The 19,779-nt window shown below is 39.5% G+C and overlaps 1 protein-coding gene across 2 annotated transcripts in view; it reads right to left on the reverse strand.

The window, feature by feature from the left end:
- Positions 1–19,779, reverse strand: part of LOC120719269 (cadherin-4-like) — a 238,095-nt gene that overhangs the window by 66,612 nt on the left and 151,704 nt on the right. For both annotated transcript variants that reach the window (XM_040008362.1, XM_040008360.1), the window contains 2 exons: positions 16,151–16,377; positions 3,806–4,003 (listed from right to left, as the gene is read on the reverse strand). In XM_040008362.1, coding sequence (XP_039864296.1) covers positions 3,806–4,003; positions 16,151–16,377 — 425 coding nt within the window. The remainder of the gene's footprint in view (positions 1–3,805; positions 4,004–16,150; positions 16,378–19,779) is intronic.

A 19,779-nucleotide genomic window follows, 5' to 3' on the forward strand; every position in this document is an offset into this window, starting at 1 on the left:
CTGATGAAAAAGAGAACAACCTTTTAAAAAAGGCCCACTATGTTTTAACACTAGTCAAGAATGCAGCAACAATATTTGTGTGATCACTGTCACTATCTGTACTGGCATTTATAAAGGAGTTTAAAATCTTAGTGACCAATGTCCATCAAACTGCAAGCCACATCTTGACATACGCTTTCTTCTATGCACTTTAAGTAATATCTAACTCACATCCACCGACAATTTAGAAGCGCCAATCAACTTAACCTATGTCCTTAACCAGACAGCACAGTGGTGCGGAGGTTACCACCGTTGTCTCAGCACAAGAAAGTCCTGGGTTTAAAACCACCAGCTGGTTCTCTCACTGCCTGCCTGTGTGTAGGTTCTCTCTGGGGACTCTGACTCCCCCTCACAGTCAAAATGCATGCATGTTAAGTTAATTGGTAATTCCTGGCCCTGGGTGTAAGTGCCAATGGTTGTCTGTCTCTGTGTGTTCAGGGTGCACCCTACTCTTTGCCCTATGGCAGCTGTGATAGGCTTCGGCCTGTTTGTGAGCCTGAATTGGATAAGTGGAAAAAAAGAAATATCTTTTGACGAAAGAAGTCCAACAAGGCAGAACCACACAGAAAGGGCCAAGCTGACCAAGAGGGTCTAACCTAGGTGACAGCACCTGTCACTGGATCACTGCAGAGACTTCAGGTTTAAGATACTGGATAAAAAAATATTTCCATTGTGGTACTAAAACCTTGCCTGTCAGGCAACCAGCAACTCTGACAAAACCAGTGTTTATACTCTTTGCTATTTTCAACCGGCAGCAGTACAACAAAAAAACAAACAAACAACCCAAACCATTTCAGACATTTAATCATAAATGGTCTTACTCGTTGTCTATGCTGTTGTTTCATCAGGGGTTTCTTCATTTTTTTAGCTGATGCTTGTTCTAATGGTGGGGTTAAGCAATTGTTGGGGCGAATAAGGGATTTGGGGGGAGTTGGGTGGTTACGCTGAGTCTTTATTTACCCAAGCAAAAAAAAAAAATCGATGCCGCTCTGCTGTAGGAGAAGTGTGTGAATCAATGAAAGGTTTCAAAAAGCCCCTGTGAAAAATCAATGTCCCTTACATACTATTGATGGAAGTTTGGCCATAGAAGAAAGAAACGACAGAGAACACCTGTTTATTGTGAAAAATTACTCTGCTCGCTCTTTGTTATAGGCTTTTTGGATCTCTTTGTTTTGTCTAGAACAGTGCTAACAGTATTTCTGTATCCTTTCAATTGCTCTCTTTGCTAGCCTTCCATTTTATCCTTTTGTTACAAGTTATGCAGCGCTCATGCCCATTTGTTGTAAGGAAGCACTACTGGCCATTATCGGCAAAGGAGGAATAGCTACATTCAGTCTCACAACTCTGACACTAGAGGTTGATAAGGTCTAACATTCAACCACAGAGTGATAGCATGTACACAACAACTTGATGTACAGTAGGGGAGTGCAGGGTTCTGAAGCCGTCATCTCAGCACAGCTATTAATAAAATTCAGTCAATAACATTCCACTGTCACTGCCTTGACTTTAGAGACCGATAGGAGAACAGTTCTGCCATAACTTTGCCTATGCAGTCAACATTTCCCTCGAGCCATGTCAGGCTGCGAGCTGCGAGGCCAATCAGTAGGGGCTCTGTCCTGACACCTGCCCAATCGTGTGCTAGCGTGATCAAAGTGACAGTGCTGTAGACCTGCAGAGATACAGGTGAGGGCTGCTGTCACCCCACCTGTCCAACTGATGGCAACTCGGCCAGGGCAGGGAGAAAAGTACTAGGATGGTCGGGAAGGCCACTGCCTGCATGTCACTCAGTGCTGTTTTGGATGACAGAACAGCCCATTAAGAAAGAGACTGACTTCACAGACCATTAGAAGTAGCATCACACAGCCATAGTGCACAGAACACTGAGTAATGGTGCAACTGAAGGGCGACCGAAAGACTCCAAGCGCTGCTTCGAGACCTTTTTTTATTGAATAAAATATGCATTTTTGCTTCATTTTTTTGTTGTTTTGAGGGAAAAGAAACAGATGCATAAAAGCCCGAATTCTCAACAGAGGACAAAGTAGGTTATTAGAAAGGACTAAGCAGATAAACAAGTATGGCAAAATTATCCCCATGCCGTCCACCCCTGTGTCCTTGTTAAAATCTCTAGCTCTCAGTATGGCCTTTCCTGCCCTCCAGTCATCATTAAAGAGAAAGACGGGCGCTTGAGAGTCCAACAGAGGCATCAACACGCATCACTTCTCCTCTGCTCGAAACGCTCAGCTCTCAGCAATCCACTAGCCCCTGACGGACCTATTTACCGCACAAAGTGAATTGTGTTTGGCTGCAAACTATGCTTCCAAATGTTCCTTTGATACCCTCTCTCTCTTTCCCCCTCGCCATCTCCTCTGTCTCGCTCTGGTTCTGACCAGCTCATGGAAATAGAAGAACTGTCTGGCCAGTTTATTGCTGGTGTAGCACTACTCATGGGCTCAGCAGGCTCAGATGAGAAAGCCACACTGTGCCAGGCTGATGGGACACACTCCAGCTGTAGAGGCACTCACTCCAAAACACAGACTTACAAACTCCTTCCTCTTTGACTTGATGTTTTTGTTTCACTATGGAAGAAAAAAAAAAGAATGAATAAAAAAAGTTTCCTTCAAGTAGCTCCCCAGGCTTTTCCCTGGGGACTGGATGAAACCCAGTTGAAAAACAAAGAATAGAAACAATAGGAAAAATCTGCTTCTTTTGCACAATTTTAAACCCCAAAGAGATAAACTATGAGAGTTTTGTAAACAGCAAGGAAAAGCTGATGGCTAGATATTCCAGATAAAGAGAGAAGGAAAGAAGCAGCAGTGAATAAAGCAGCAGTCTTGTGGAATGTTTTTTGATGAATTACAGCGTGCACCGCAATCTTAAAGTCAAGAGCTTGCCTATGAGCAAGTCAAACCACACATTCTGTTGTGACAGAATCCCTGAATTTTAAACCTCCTGCAACTCAAGCCTTTGCACAGCAAGTTAAACATTTATTTATTAATTTATTCGACAGGTGTGCGGGTTCAGCCTCTAACCTTCGACATGCAGCACTTATATATAGCGTGTAATTACAGCCTTATCAAAAAAGGAAAGGTTTTACAGAAACAAATTTTCCATCTGTAATTGTTGACGAATTCTGATTTTGAATGCTAAACAAAGACATGGTTATACACTCTTCATGTTTCTGCTGTTTCTTTATTTACAGGAAGTTCTAAACCAATAAACTAATGTGCCTATTAGGGCACAGAAGAAAAGAAATACTGTTCTACTCTTTTGACTTTGAGAATGGCAGGATTTCATGCTTTCTTCTCATATCAAACAAGAGGCTTCACTAAAACTTCTGTGACAAATTGCATTGTTATACAGTTATAAAAATAGAACTGAACCTTAAGCAACCTTTCTGAAATAACCTGATAAAGGAAAGAAAAGATGCATAAAAAAGGAATAAACAATCATTAGCTTCACTGTGACCCTATGGGACCTCACACTGTGCAAGAGTTTGCTGTTTAGGTGTCTAAGGGGAAAACTTCTCAGGGTCAATCAGGGCTGTTTAAATACCGTAAGGCATTGTGGCTGTAGCTGCATCAGGGGAACACAGCATAATCATCTGCAAGGATGTGGCAAACAAACTAGTTATGCTAATGTATTTCTGTTATTTATCACCATCCATTATACATATCCCAATCAGCCTTACTTGTTAAATGCCCTCAAGAAATCCCAGCTGTAAATTAAGAACACATCAGCGATGCGGCCAATCAAATCTGTCACTTACGCTGACAAGCATCTGAGGGAACGGTCCTCGAGAATTTTCAGCCACATTGATTGGTGGGATTACCCAGTCCCTCTTCTGTCTTCGTAGACCCTTTGTGATGTTGTGACCGGACCCTGGGAACACGATGACAGGAGGTGGTGTTTGTACCGCCTCCTTCTTCTCTTTTCTCCCAGCAACTTTCTTTTCATTCTCTGTGACCTTAAAGACAGAACAACAAGGTTTTACTTAGTATGCTACAAAAGTAATTGATGTTATGCTAAAAGACAAAGCACAATTTTGCAGATAAAAGACATTTTTATAGGTTTAGCATATTTATTTTATATCTCTGTGAACTTTGAAATCTTTTATTATCTCTTCACTAAGAAAATGTCAAGGCTTTTTTAGCAGTTAGCTGTATGTCAAACCACTTTCTTGGGTACCAGCTTTTGAGAGCTTGCTGTAGCTGCAATGATCAATCATCACCTTAAAAAAAACATCAAACTCATCAGCTAAGATGGCAGTTGTCACTGTCACCTGTTTGTTTTTTTTAAATATAAAAACAAGTATTACATATAAGGAGGTATCTACTCTTTGTCCTTTAACTAGTATTTCTGCAGAGAAGTCTGAAGTTGCTATGGAAACAAAGTGCACAATGCAATGATTTTGAAAGATCTAATGGACCCAGTCAGACACAAGATCATTCATCCATTCATTTCATCATTCGCCAAATCAGTCCTTCACTTGGGCAAAAAACAAGTCTTTTTGCAAGTAATTGGAGATATGGCAGCTTGGATAAAGAAAAAAGAAGTCAACCAAAAACCTTTTTGCAACTAAAAAAATTTAACACAATAATTGTATATACAGTTGGGGAAATATTTTAAGGTTGAACAGTCTAATTTTTATCGTGGTTTTATTTTAATTTATAGAGACAGAATGTGAAAAAAAATCCAGAATAAACACATTCTATAAAAGTTGCATGTCATGGAGTGAAATAAGGATTTGATGCACTTTAACCCAACCAGAATTCTGGCTCTCAAAAACTGTCTCTATGCCCATGTGGTGCACATAACATTCAACCACACAATCAATTACAGACACTCCTGATCTCAGCTTGTTATGTGTATAAAGCACACCCGTCGACAGAATCAATTTCATCTATTCCCACCTCTCCAACACAATGGGCAAGACCAAAGAGTTGTCAAAGAATGTCAGGGACAAGACTGTAGACTTACACGAGGCTGGAACAGGCTACGAGACTGTAACCAAGAAACTGGTGAGAAAGTGACAACTGTTGGTGCGATTATTTGGAAATGGAAGAAATATAAAATGGACATCAGTTGCCCTCAGTCTGGAGCTCCATGCAAGATCTTGCCTCGTAAGGGGATGAAGATCATGAAAAAGGTGACGGGGTGCAGCGTAAAACTATATAGGAGTTTGTTAATGATCAAAAGGCACTACAGTCCTCAAGAACACCACTGGTAACACACTACGCTGTAATGGACTGAAATCTGCAAATCTGCTTGATAACGCACATGACGTGATATTGAGCATCTGAATGATTTAGAGAATGTTTTGGAGAATGTGCTGCGTCAGATGAAACCAAAATCAAGCTTTTTGGCAACTCAACCTGCTATGTGTTGAGGAAGAGAAATGCATACTATCCCCACAGTCAAGAACATTGGTGTTTCTCCTAAGGGTACATGATGACTTTAATGCACCGAGGGTCCAATGCAGTGTAAAATCTTGGATAAGAACTTCCTTCCTTTAGCCAGAAGACTGAACATGGGTTGTGAACAGGTCTTCAAAACATAACACCAAGGCAAAGAGCGGCTAAGGACGCAAATTAAAGTCATGGAATGGCCTAGCGAGTCTCCAGATCTCAATCCTATGGAAAATCTGCGGAGGGAGCTATAAGTTGCCAAACAGCAGCCAAGAAACTAAAAGGATTTAGAAAGCCAAGGAAAGTGACAAAACCCCTCGTCAGATGTGTGCAAACCTGGTGACCAACTACAAGCAGCGTCTTACTGTGCTTGCTAACAAATATTCAGTTATTATTTGCTTGGAGAACAAATACTTATTTCAATCAATGCTATATAAATCAATTTTTGGTTGATATTCGGTATTTCCACTGACTGTTCATTTCTTTGTAAGTGAACAAACTTACAAATTCAGCAGGGTTTCAAAAAATGTTTTCCCCAGTGTATTAGTAAGAAAAAAAGCAAAAATAAGTGAGAAAGAAACGGAGTCTTTCTAACGCTTCACAAAACTCAATGGAAATACCAGCAGTACAATTCGCTGGCAGACCACATGAAAATTTCATGTGCCAAATGGTGTGTAAATTTACCTTAATGCACCAAACTTGCTTTAAATTCAGAGCATTAGCAGATTTTCTGCAAAAGCTTTCCAACAATTTGTCCTTTTTACAATACTGCGTGCAATTCTACAAGCCTAATTTCAAAATTTGGAATGCTGTGTTAAATAAAGATAACACAAAAGAATGCTATAATTTGCAAGTCATAAAAGTCATTTAATGGAAAATGGCACAAAAAGAACATTATGATTATTGTTATAAATGTGCACTGAGATTTTATTTTTCTTTTTTGAAAAAATAAATGCATTTTAAATTTAATGACAGTAATATGCACCCATGATACATATTGTTGATAAGTACTTTTCTCCTCCCAAACAAATGATATGTTTATACTCAGTACAATTCTCACTTTAGTTATGTGCACACGAATTACTCCAGAAAATCTCTCATTTTTAACCAAGACACATAGGAGCAATAACAATGATATAGCAATTGTAAAAGACTATGGCTCTTAAAACATGTAAACATTTCTTATCAGAAGAACGCCATATGAGAAACACTTTGTGTCATCATGCGTAGACTCAGGCAAGACAGAGGTGATGTTAATTCTGTGCGAGTATGTATGTGCATATATTTAAAAGAAACCATAAACTTCATACCTTTTGTCATTTACACCAGGCATAAAAAGCCCATTAACAGAAAGCGTGTCTGGAGTTGGATTTACAGCCTCTTTCAACAGACAATGACAGCTGAGTCACAGACACACACCTCAATCAAACAGTATGCACCCATCATAGACTTTTCTCACACCATCCCTATAGGCACAGAGAAATGACCACCACAAAACTGTCTTTTTGAAAGATGCTCAAATAAGGAACTCAAATGTGAAAGGAACCCATTTTCAATCTCCTAAAGAACATTAACTCATCCATGAGTCAGAACAGCTACATCAAATGCTGGAGTTATGACGGACATCAAATAAGTAATGTCTGTGTGGAAATACTGCAAACCACATGACTGTGAACAGACAATGAACAGAGTGTACAAAAATTTGCTTTATTGCAGATCCTTCCAAGATGTGCTAAAACAAGCAAAAATCGTTGAAATTACAGTAGTAGAACCTTTAGTGTGACACCTGATTCCCTTCATTATCAAATATATTATTCCTTCTGTTAAAGTATATTGCTTTATACATACACGATTTATCTCTAAAGCTACAGTTTAGAGCCCATCATCTGCAAGTTTACAGCTTCGCGTTTACTGTTCCAGTGGCAAAAGGTAATATTAAAGTGATACTATCTGCAGAGTTGTTCGACGGTAAGTTTACCAACACAGCTCAGGGTTACAAGATAGTAAAACATGTCAAGAATTCAGTCACGAACATCATAGCTGAAGCTATGCATCACTTGCACTCTGTCTCAATCACAGTCCCTTGAGCTATCCCTAGCTTTCGTGCTCCCCTCTGCCCTCTTCTTGCAGTGTTATTGTTTTTCTCTGTCTCCCCCTAGTCAGTAGGTACTGACAGCTTGTCTCAATAACATGGATTCCTCAAGCACTGGGCTGTGTTAGGCTGATGGTGCACCAGCAGGTAAAACAGCTGCACAAAACTTTACTAACCAAACACTCATACCAGCAGACAGCAAGAAATTTGTAGTTTGTGTCTTTGTTATGTCTCCTCCAGGATCACTAATTGAGGCAAATAAATCAACTTTCATTTGTACAGGGTAGCCCATACCTAGCAGTTCATCCATTTAAATGCACAGTGTGCAAAAACTGAAATTATAAAAGAGATATAAACAGGACAAACATATGGAGAAAGTACAATCATGTCATCTGCACATCTGTGATGTGAATCTCCCACAACATTTATTCAACTGTTACACCACTACCAGCAGTTTGAACAGTTAATACAAGGCAGGATGGATTTGTGCTTTCATATTGTTTATGCCAAATTTTGACCCCACCCATCCAAATGTCTCCATAGAAACTGAGACTGTAAAGAAAAAAAAATTGGCAACATTTTCCAATCTTATGTCATCCCACTCTGATGAAATGCATCCTTAGATTCTTGTTTCTTCTACTGCTGTTGCCCCTGTACTTCAAGTTTGATGTGTTGTTGTTGTCTTCATACCGTAGTTTCAGTAAGTGTTTATTTGAGTTACTGTTGCCTTCCTATCAGCACTCTGGCCATTTCCCTTGACTTTTGGCATGAACAAAATATTTACAACTAGAGAACTGCTCACTAGATATTTTCTCTTTTTTGGACCATTCTCTGTAAAAGTTAGAGATAGTTGTGCCAAAAAATCTCAGTTTCTTGGCAGTTTTTGAAACACTCAGACCAGCCGATGCTACGCTTAAAGTCACTTGATCACCTTTGTTTCCCATTTTGCTTGCTATGTCTAAATGCCTAAATGAATTCCAGCCCTGTGATTGGCTGATTTGATATTTGCATTACTGAACAGGTGAACAGGTGTGTCTAACAAAGTGACCAATATTTTGGATATATCTAACTAGTGGTTAATAATTTTGCATTTAAAATATGGAAATAAATATGTTACAGTGTGTACATGTGAGCATGTGTGATGGGAGGGAGTATAAAAAGTCCAGCATCATAGACTCATTTGTAAAAATAAACAAATAACTAAGTAAAGAACAGGTTCAGTTACATTGTATTTCCATTAAAGGTGATTAGTGCCGTTTATCTTTCTTCGAGTTTTTCGATTTCTGTTACTTCTGTGAAATGTGTAGCTTTACAGTTCCTCCCCAGCAGCTGACATTTGAGAATAAAAATAAAATACAACACAGAAGCAGTCTACAGTGTTGGAAGATGGCAATGGCTTCTGGCACATATTGAAAGTTGAAGGTCCTGTATGATGCAGTCTATAAAAAGTGTTTTTCTTTGTCTCTGTTTGTTCTTGCCTGGTCAAGGTCCCTCAGAGGGTTGGCTTGTATCTGCCAGCGGAAACAATGCTTTCAAGGCTGACTTCATTAGATGGACGCCCAAGAAAAAAGCTTTTAAGGCTGCTTTAAAGAAAATGTGTCAAGCAACCTGGCATATGGTGTGTATGTGTTTGTGTGGGTGGGTAGGGATGTGGGGTGTGGAGGAGCATGGGCTTAGGTGTCATGTTCAGTTTCATCAACCAAGTGCTGTACTTCAGACATCTTGGACTGTGAAATCCAGGGCACTTTAAGTAATAGTGCAAAAGGAGAGATTTTTAAACAGGTAAAGGATTACGGTAGGTGGGGAGACCACATTCACATTCAAAGAACGACTGGATTTGCTGCTCCACATGGCCATATGCAATAAATATTTAATGTACCATCCACAAAATTACTGCTCTTAAGGGTTGAAATTATAAAAGCTTCTGCATTGGTAGATTTTTACCACTTTTGTAGAAAGACTTTAAACTTAAAAAGGCCAATATTATAATAATATTTAATAATATTTCCCATAGCTCCCATAGCTCTGTTTTTGGTTTCCAACGTTTGCTCCTGCTGGCTTAAAAATTTAAGAGAACAGGAAGCAAAACAAACCCACAGACGTCATATTTCCACTGCTTATCTCTACTTTATTATATTCCATGAAAGCTTAAGTTGTGAAACAATGCCTTAAAAAACCTGCTGTAAGCTGTGGACAGGAATAAGTGTCCACAGCTTATCACGTGTGATTTGTCCCTAGAAGTTGGCAGTCCAGCAAAAGCTAGCTTAGTTTATAGTCAGTTCTAGTAATTTAGATGAAATTGCCCATTAACTAACACAGAGGGAAAGGTGCTCTTATGAATTTTAGAGGAAAGTTTTTTAAGCCTGAAGTTCAGCACCACATCATATGTACCCTAAATAATTAATTGAAACAATTAATTAGGTACAAATAATTATATAGAAGCAAAAAAAAAGAAAAAGACTATGACTGTGGGAGGGTTCCACTCACTGTTGTTTATTTCAGTCTTCTAAGAGCACAACAACAGTAAAATCTGTCTATCATCTTTGGATCTTGTAGGGCAAGAACTAGCTCAGTCAGCAAATTAACAAATCAAACCACCCTCCATGCTGTGCAGCAGTCTGTTGTCCATACTGGGATCCATTCCCGAGTGAGCAAAGTTCAGCAGCACTTTAGACCTCAGCATGCCACTGTACTCTTGCCATGGGCCCAGAACAGACAGCTGAGGCAGCAAAGTGGAGCTCTCCATTGCATCCCCAGCGACATCCCATCACTGCCACACTTTTCCCATACAAAAAACAAAAACAAAAAAAGTCCAAATGAAACAGTGATCTTCTTTACAACATTGCGTCAGTTCTTTGAGGTCTGCAGGCATTCATTTATACACAGCTCTAAGGTTAATTCTAAGGCCTCACCGCAGCATTTCAATCAGGTTGATGTTTGAACTTTGGCTGAAACACTTCTGTTATTGATTTGCAACTCTGCTTGAGACCATTGTCCTTTTTCATTACCCAGTTTTGGCCAAGCTTTAGTTTTAGGACAGATGTTGTAACATTTGACAATACTTTACTGTACAGATGAGTTTATCATAGACTCAGTGATTATAAGGTCCTGAGCATTATAGCCAAACATTTTCACTTTGGTCTCATCTGTCCATGGAAAGGACATTGTTTCAGAAATCTTTCAAACAAGCCATACTTGTTCAGTCTTTTTTTAATTATACAATCAAAAACTTTAAGATTTACCATGCTAACTGATTCTTGTAGAGTCTGAGATGTAACGTTTGGATGTTTTTGCAAATTCTTTTAGTACTGCATGGTCTGACCTTGTGGTGAATCTGCTGGGATGTGATGTCCACTTCTGGGAAGATCGTAGCACTTTACTGGTTTGAATTCTCCAAACCGGTAAACTGCCAAAATTTAGATTTTTCAAGAGGTGATCACACTTGTGGATGATCAGTTAATGAACTGCATGTCATTATCAGCACCTGCCTGCTACATCCCCCCCTTAATTTCTATGCAGAGAGTCCTACGAAAGCTTATTTTTTCATGATTGATTTTGTGTGTTTCAAAATAACACTTTAGTACTGTTTTGAAAAGGCTTGAAAAAAATAATTTTAAATTAAATGTACATTAAAATTGTTGCAAATGCAATAACAATAACAATATTAACATTGTATTCAGCTTTTCGATTAGAATGGAAAGACATCCTCACTTGGAACATTATTTTGTGTCTGTTAGCCAATAACAGCATGAATAAATAAAGAAAATAATCAGATACAAATGTCATCTGCTAAGGAGCACAACAGGAGCCCATCCGCTCCTGTTAATACAAATAGCCCTGCAGCCTCTTCAGATATCACAGTTAAGGTGTTTTTATAAGAATTTTAAAGACGAATTATTTCCAAAATAACAAAAAAAGACAATATGGAAAATTATATCGGTATTCAGTCATAATATTTTAGAGAAATCTGTAAGCCTCCTTTGTTCTCCACCAAATCCAGATAGTAATCGTCAGTTCTATTTCACGATTTCGATATTCAATAAATTGCTGTAAACACGAACTGAAAAACACTAAAACTAAATTGCTATCTTTATGCTCATGGATAATGGATAAATGTATATTGAGCTTTTTGCTAAAAACACCAGGCTTTGGAAACATTGCTGATGTGTAAGTGGTGTATACAATCAAACACACACGCAAAATAAAATGGCCAATTTAAAAAAAAAAAAACTAAATGTGGTAAAGTTTCTAATTATTTCAAGGTAAAGCACAACCTCCATGACTTACCTTTTAATAGTATGCCTTAATGTCATAAAAAAACAGCATCACAACCCTCATCATTTTAAAAACCTTACTGTGCAAGATTGTGTAATCCAATCAAAGATCTGACCTGTTGATTACATTAGATGCCACTAAAGTGTATAGATGACTTTAATATGAATAAAATACAGTTTAAAGTAACTGCAAAGCAAACAACTATTCTAATATATAATCAAATGTAGTGGAATATCAGAAAATATTCGGTGCATATTCAGACACAAAATGAGTAAAAACTGAGTAAACTGTGAACCTATGCCAGCAGTTCAGTTATATATGAATTAGTTAAATATGACTGTGTTTAAATTCTCGCCATCTAAAGTTGCCAGTTTAGGAACTGAAGCATTTGCTATTTTGACCAACAGGGGTGCTACAGTACAACCCACTGCACTGGAACTGACAAAAATCCTGATCATCCTTGATCAGCTTGTGCTCATTCTCAGAGTCAGAAAAGAAAGAACCAGCAGTCTCCCCTCCTCCTCTTGTACTGTGTCACCCATCTGCACAAGAGGCAGACTAGTCCTAACAAATTTTACCATATTCTGTTTCCTGCACTGTGCGGTTTGGGGGAACTTGAGCATGACTAGGGTATCAGTCACGGTTTTCTGTCTCATCTGCCGGCCAAAATAGTTTTCTTCCAGAAACTCAGTGTGGTCCTTTGCATTCAGTCCATATTCAAGAAACTAATGTCTGCTAAGCATAACGTGCCCGTGTGCACAAACCCAGTTTGTGCACACGAGCATGAGCGAAATGAGACAGATGTGAGTTAGGCCCGGATAAATGCATTCTTTTTCTTCAGAGAGAGGAAAGCTTCATGGGGTTGACTGCAGGGGATGGCTGCCCCACATCCCACCAGTGCAGTGAGGGGAGGCAGAGGTGGAACAAGACATGTTTGGGATGGATTGAGGGAGATGAGGAGTCAGTTGTCAGAAGCAGATGTGACCCCCCTCACCTCCCTCTGCCTAAATAAGTCATGCTCTAAATCCTTTTATCTACACATGCTAACAGGTACTAGTGAGTTCCCTGAGGAGAAATGTAGAGAGAAAAACATGCACAACAAGAAAAAAACCATAAAAACGTAGAGACACAGAGACAAAGATCTCTGCCCGTCACTGCAGCAAAAGGCTTAAGCAGGTTTTTCTTTCACCATGGTATAATTCTGATCAAACTTCAACTCCGATTCTCTCTTTCTTACTCATATTCACATAGAAAAATTACAGGATGGTGATGCAACAGATTTAGAAAAATAGGAAAAGCAGAGATATGTGATCACTTATTCAAAGTCTTATGAAAGACGGAGGAAAAGGAGCAACAGCAAACTGGAGTTAGTAGACTTTTTAAAGACAGCTTTATAGATTCTAAAGATTTTGTTATTTTTCTTAATACAACACAGACGGGGCACACATTCTCTGGCATGCAACCCTGCACAGATTAAACCTTTAGGTGCCAAGCGAAGACACAAGCACACATAGAGCATACGCAGCAATGAAAATTTAATGCAAAATTAGCATAATACACACTTGATCCAACATAATCTCCCACAATAAAATAACATTCTTGCACACATGCTTATGCACAGTAATGCTATGTGAACAGGAGTCACTGAGTGTGAAATGGATGCCCCCCAATCCTCGACCAAGCTCCCCCCCACCCACAGCCCTGGTGCCATCAGCCTTAGCCAGCTGGCGGTGGTCCCAGCACTTCCCCTCCACGCCACTGCCTCCCCATAACCCTGCATGCTTTGATATCAGCCAGCCCCTGGCTACCCAGACATCTGGAAGTTATTATTCAACAGAGCACACCACAAAGCACCATTTCCATAATGAAACATCACATTTTGTTTTAGCGCCCTGCTTTCTCCTGCTGTCCTCATACATGTTTGTTACAACTTGTAGCATATTTCTGACCTCTGACCATCTTGTTTGATTGCTTGTCTATTCTTTGCTCCTCGGGATATACATATTAATTGACTCAGTGGAAAATTACGTTTAAAAATGCATTCATTTGACCTTTGACACTTTAGTACTGAAACTCAGTCGAGTGAATAAGCCAGCATTAACTATAAAAGAGCGTAATTAAAGATCAACCTATTCAGAGCCAGAACAATACACACTCTTCAACTCATTCCCATTAACTACCAGCAGATATCCCACTCTCTGTTTGGCTCTGTGAATTTATGACTGACATATTGCCATTGCTTCCATTTTCTAGCATTGCACATGACTACCGTCTGATTGTTAGCATAATGGAAATGTTTCACTGCTTTTATTTTCAACACAACAATGATTGGCTAAAAGTTTCTGACCAGCCAGGGACCAGAATTGTCTGATTCTCATTCTTGCAGCGAGCAGCTCCCTTTCATGCAGGAGTAGAGGCAAAAAAGTTGTGCACAACTTTCAAAGCCACATGCTAGCGATAAATTATCGTTAGCGTGGAAGTTCCTCACAGAGAGTGAGGGCACAACGTTTGGCAATGTGCCCGACTGCCACAAAATGTTTGTAACAGTAAACCTAATCAAACTCTTTAACGACCTCCGTTATGCTGAACGTGGACATTTTAAAGAAGCGAATAAATGGAAAGTGTCTAAAACTAAAGCTATCCACAACTCTGAGCCCGAATCAAATGGGAAAACGAGAAAAGGGTCAATGTCCTGTGGTGTTAGAAACATCGAGGAAAATGATCTTACTACCTGATAATTGTTTTCTTATATAAATCTATTGCACCTGCTTTTGATTGATAAAGTAAAATATATAAAATAAACTCGGGTGTACAGCAACTCATTTTCAGTTAATTATTTGCACTTCCTTCCAGGAGCATAGATCTTTATTTTCATTTGTTTCAGCTGTTGCCAGAGAAAATCATATATTGCATTGAGAAAAAGTCGAATTTTGCTACTATATGCCAGATACAGTTACAAGTTTTAGAAAGAAAACTGATTTTGGCAGGTCATACTTGGGGAAAAATCAGAAATTTTAATTGGGCAAGAAAATTATAATCAGTGCACCAATAATATGCATTTTTTATATAGCAATGATAGAATTTCCTGATAGTGAAAGCCTGTTCTAAACATTGACAAGATGACACTGACAATCACTGGGGAACTTTTAGGCTCATACGCATTTGCACTTTTACATGCAGGGCAGATTTTAGCCTGCTTTATTAGAGAAAACCTGCAGAAATAATAGCCAGCTTGGTAGACTGGAAGTTGAAAATTGAAGGCCAGAAATTGGCATTTCTCCCTCTCTCTCAGTGGTCACTGTTTCTATGCACAGTTCCTTCCAAAAATAAGTGCAATGAGCAAACTCAAAATAAAGGTAAAGTTAAATCATTTTTATCCAATCCATGCACAAGTTGGAGCAGATTATGTATTTGTGTTTGCGAATCTGATGACGTCAGCTGTGCAGTCTGAGCCATCAGAGCTGATTTGTGCTGTGGAAAGATCTGATTCACTGGTAAAGTGGCCGTTTAGAGGTTTTTCAGTGAAGAAAGCGGCAGAAAACAGCTAAAGTACATTTATTTTGATGCAAAAACCAAAATAATGAGCTCAAAGAAGTTATAATCAGGTGGAACTTCCCTGTGGTAACAGAAAGGTAACACCTTTCTCATTAGAGTCCATCTATAACAAGCACGAGTGTCTTCAACATTTTAGTGTTTTTATTTGACTGGCAGATAATGGCTGCTTCTTACCAAAAACCAGAACTGTCTACTGAGTAAAAACGAATCCTTGGCAGCCTTTTTTCCATTTTTTTTTAATGTAAGTGAGATTTGATCTGTTCCGGAATTTATTTTCCAATAACTTATGTGAGATGTGCACTTAGTTAATGAACACAGGCCCCTGTTTTTGCCTAATGTAATTAACACTTGGGGGTGATATTGGCTCTCAGAGCTGGCCTTGGGGTACCATAGTCATGGGGACAGTTAGGCTCATACTGCTCAGTCTCTGTCTCTGACCTCTGACAGCTTTTAAATAGAAAAGGAAGAGACAAGAACCCCTGGGATACCCAAGGCACAGGATGTTTTCCAATAACAGCTTATGGCTGAGGGGAATCTTACTCTCCCCCTGTGGCAGTCTGATTCTATCACTTTTAACTGTGTGGCACTGCTACTTCTTTCTGCTCCACCCCCTCTCTCCCCTTCGCTGAAACCCCAAGGAGTTTTGACCTGATTCTTGGCTGTTACTATCACCAGACCACTGGAGAAAATGTGATAGGAAAAAGAAACTCTGGAACGATAATTGAAATTTGAAGCATGATATTTCTGTGTGTCTGTGCTCGAGCTCATAAAATCTGAAACTCACCTCATTTTCAGTTTGTTGGGATGATGGTAGGTCAATCAGTGCCAACTGCACCATAGTCTCCCAGACATGTGTGTGCGGATCACTTGCTGTAAGTTTCAACTGGACAGGTTCATCTAGGTTGGCTCCCTCTCGTTGGGCAAAAATGGATCCATCTGTCCGCACGCCAAAGAGGGGGTTGCTGCTCTGGAAGACCACACCTTCATTTCCCATGCAGTCATCAAACTTCACTGGAGACACACAAAAAGAGAGGATTTGAATTCACTATTCATCACAGTTGTAGAAACTAAGAAGCAAAACAGGCACAAACACTGGCAAGCATGAAGTTGAAACTGCTTTCCTAACTCACAAAAACATATCTAAACATAGCGTACCTGCAGTACTTGCATCTCATTAGGAGGAACATGACAAACTGGCTACTCTTAAGGAAGATTATTTAGCCTAGTCCGACACTGGTGTTTCTCACCATTTAGTCTCTATTAATAATACGGTCAAGCAGTCACTATGATTAGACTCCTGAGGATTATTGTATGCAGATGCATGCCTCTTTATCCTGTAAATGTAGAGGTGAAACATGACAATGACAAGAAGCTGTAACTGAATTTGATAAAGATGCATGTAAAGATGTCTGCTAGTTTATTGCTAGACTTACAAAGAAGAATACAGCATACATAAGGACAACAAACAACCTTTAAATCTTCTGTCTTCTATATTTAATCTGCTCATATAGTCAGTTTTTTTTTACAAAGACTATGCTTTTGGCTTTAGTTGTACTTCTTCTCTTTCTCCAATTATAAACTGAAGGCACATACAACATATAGAAAGCGCTGTGGAGTATGCCACATCATTATCTTACTCTAATGTACAGTAGGGGAACTGCTGAATGAGGATTTAAATAGTTTCTCCTTCTATATGGCTTGGCTTAATAGCATATTTCACAGACTCCTGCAAATCACAGGGTTTGCATTGCTTCAATAGTTTTTCTAAGGCTTTATTACACACATCCACCAGTTTCCATTAGAGAATACAGTGTAAGCGTGTGGAGAAAACTAACAACCTGACCTGAGTGTTATGTAATTTTTGTAGCCGTTATAAATAAAAATATTTTTGCAGTGCAGTTAGCACTTCTTATTTGCTCCTTCTTTCCCTGACAAAATCAACATCTTTCCAAATATTGATTAAACCTATGATTCAGTTTAACCAATTAGGCAAAAAGATTAAAGGAAGCTTACGCTACACAGAAAGTATTGCACTGAGACGGGAAACACAAACCGTAATGTAGTCTGAGGGATGTTAACGCAGAAAGCCTCTAGAGGTTTGTGTCCTTCATATTCTGTTAAATTAAGATGGCACCATAAACCTGTTCACCATGGAGCTTTCAGAGTTGCCTGGACACTCTTGTGTTTGCTCTCTAATGAAATTCTTGCGCAGTTCATAACAGGATGAGTCACTAGTGAGCACAGCCCATACCAGTCTCTCGTTCTCACTTCCTTTCTCCCTCGCAGCACCTGTAGCCTTCCCACTCAGGGATTAGAGTCCAGATAACATATCAAGGAAACCTTAAGCTGAATGCCATTACTCACAGATTTCTCATGGCTTTCTCTCTCCCCCAAACCACTACAACAGCTGAAACAAGGTTTCTATTACAGGGTGTAAACTATGATTAAATCCAGCTTTTTTGTGCTGTCTAGCCCTAAAAACACCTGTGATCATGCCAGCGCCCTCCTCTCTAAGGCCAGTTGTTCAGATGGCCACTCAGCGCTCAGTCAGAGGGAATAGCCTCTCAACGATACTGTCCACAGAGTGTATCAGGAGCTGCACAAGAATCCTGGTGTAGACAGAAAAAGGCAGGATATAGAAGATGGATTACATCAATACAAGAGGCAACAAAGCCTTGGATCATGGATATCATCAGACCATTGCTCTCTTTGTATTGCCAAACAACCCCCACCCCTCCCTAAAAGCCTTGCTTGTCTTTTCAGTTTATCTCATTCACTTTTCTCTTTTTGTCCAACCCTGTGTCATTTCTACTCTACCATCATTTTTTGCAGATTTCCAAAGATTACATCTGGGGGTTGGGGGATGGGGATGATAACAAACACACCAGTTGGCAAACATGTGTCTGTGCAAACAGAGTTTTGGAACACTGCCTGAATATATTAACAATGAGAAGAAGTCAAAAATCAAATTCAAAGCATGCTTTATTATATTTCTAAGTGCTTGTATCTGTGAAGCATTCGAACACCTGAAAAAAAAACACAAGCAGCAGGTGGTCTGTTGCCCCTTCTCTCTGTGTCCTCCAATTATTGTCTCTTCTCTCTATAAACTAGGCACACAGCCAGCAGTGCAGCCATATTGCAGTTATGGCTGGCACAGGCCTGTAGGCTTATACTTTGCACTAAGAAAAGGGATAATCAGCAAGGGGTGCTTCAAGCCATATTAAAGAAAGCATGCACTTCTGTAGCACTTAAAAGGCATTCGCTATCAAAAATAAATTTTGAATGTATCAGTCTTCATTTGAGGCATGATCACAGACATCAAAAGAAGATTGTTATTTCCATATGTAGGCATTTATATTTGGCATTATGGCTCTGTCCTGGAACCTCGCTATCTTTGCATCAAGAGAGCCAGCAAAACAAGAGGAAGCATCGGTGACAAAAGATCTGACACTGACTAACTCAGACACAGCATGATAGAAGGAGCCGTGGCGGAGATGTGTTGCAAAGTGGCTTGCAGATGTTCAAGAAACATAACAAGCTAAATCAACCCAGTTAGTGTTTTCTGTGTGAGATTGGCCAGCTGGATGCTTAAAAGGTCATCAGCTAAGCCCTGGTGTTGAGATCAGCTGATCTGCCGAGACTGTGGCTGACTGGACATTAAATAACTTAACCATGCTATGATGATTTTTTTAATGTGAAAGTAAGAAAATATTTGTAAACATCTTTTGCATGGTCTGAGAGTGATGCTGAAATAATGGGTTCACTTCACACCAAATCATAGTCAACTAATGTATGTAATAGTAAATCATTCCTATGCATGTGTAAGCCTGTATTTTCTCAGTGTTGGCATGTCTTAGCAATGACAAGCCAAACTAACTACACCCATACCCATTTGGAAATAGAGTGACAGGGTGTGGATAGAGTACCCAGAGGGACTTGTTCTTGCACCAGTTAAGAAAAGACAGTGCCAATTTTACCCCTCCATCAACATACGCATGCTCACACACACACACGGACCTCCATAGCATAGCTCCTCTTTCACTCACTTGGGTCAATACCGCTATAAAAGAGATTATAAAAATTGGCCAGCAACAAAGCACTGAAGCCCAACGGCACAGTGCTACACATTAACAAGTCGTCTAAAGCGGTAGGCTCCGTTTGAGCATTGATCTGGCAAATAAGACAGACACCCCAGTGTGTCTGTCTTAAACAGCCAACACAGCACTTCTTCACCGTCTAGTCGATGTCGACAGTCAACCCCTGAAATGTTACAAATTCTACCATGCTCAGTGCGTTCCAACACAGGAAAGGAATATAATCATTGATTTCTCCATTATGATAGGGTGAAAGACAGTAAATGAAGCTTTGTGCGTTGCTTGGTTGTTATCACCATCCAACCCACCCCACTACCAC

Source organism: Simochromis diagramma, unplaced genomic scaffold (genome assembly GCF_900408965.1).
Source record: "Simochromis diagramma unplaced genomic scaffold, fSimDia1.1 OVJJ01000545.1, whole genome shotgun sequence".
In the NCBI taxonomy this organism is placed as follows: Eukaryota; Metazoa; Chordata; class Actinopteri; order Cichliformes; family Cichlidae; genus Simochromis; species Simochromis diagramma.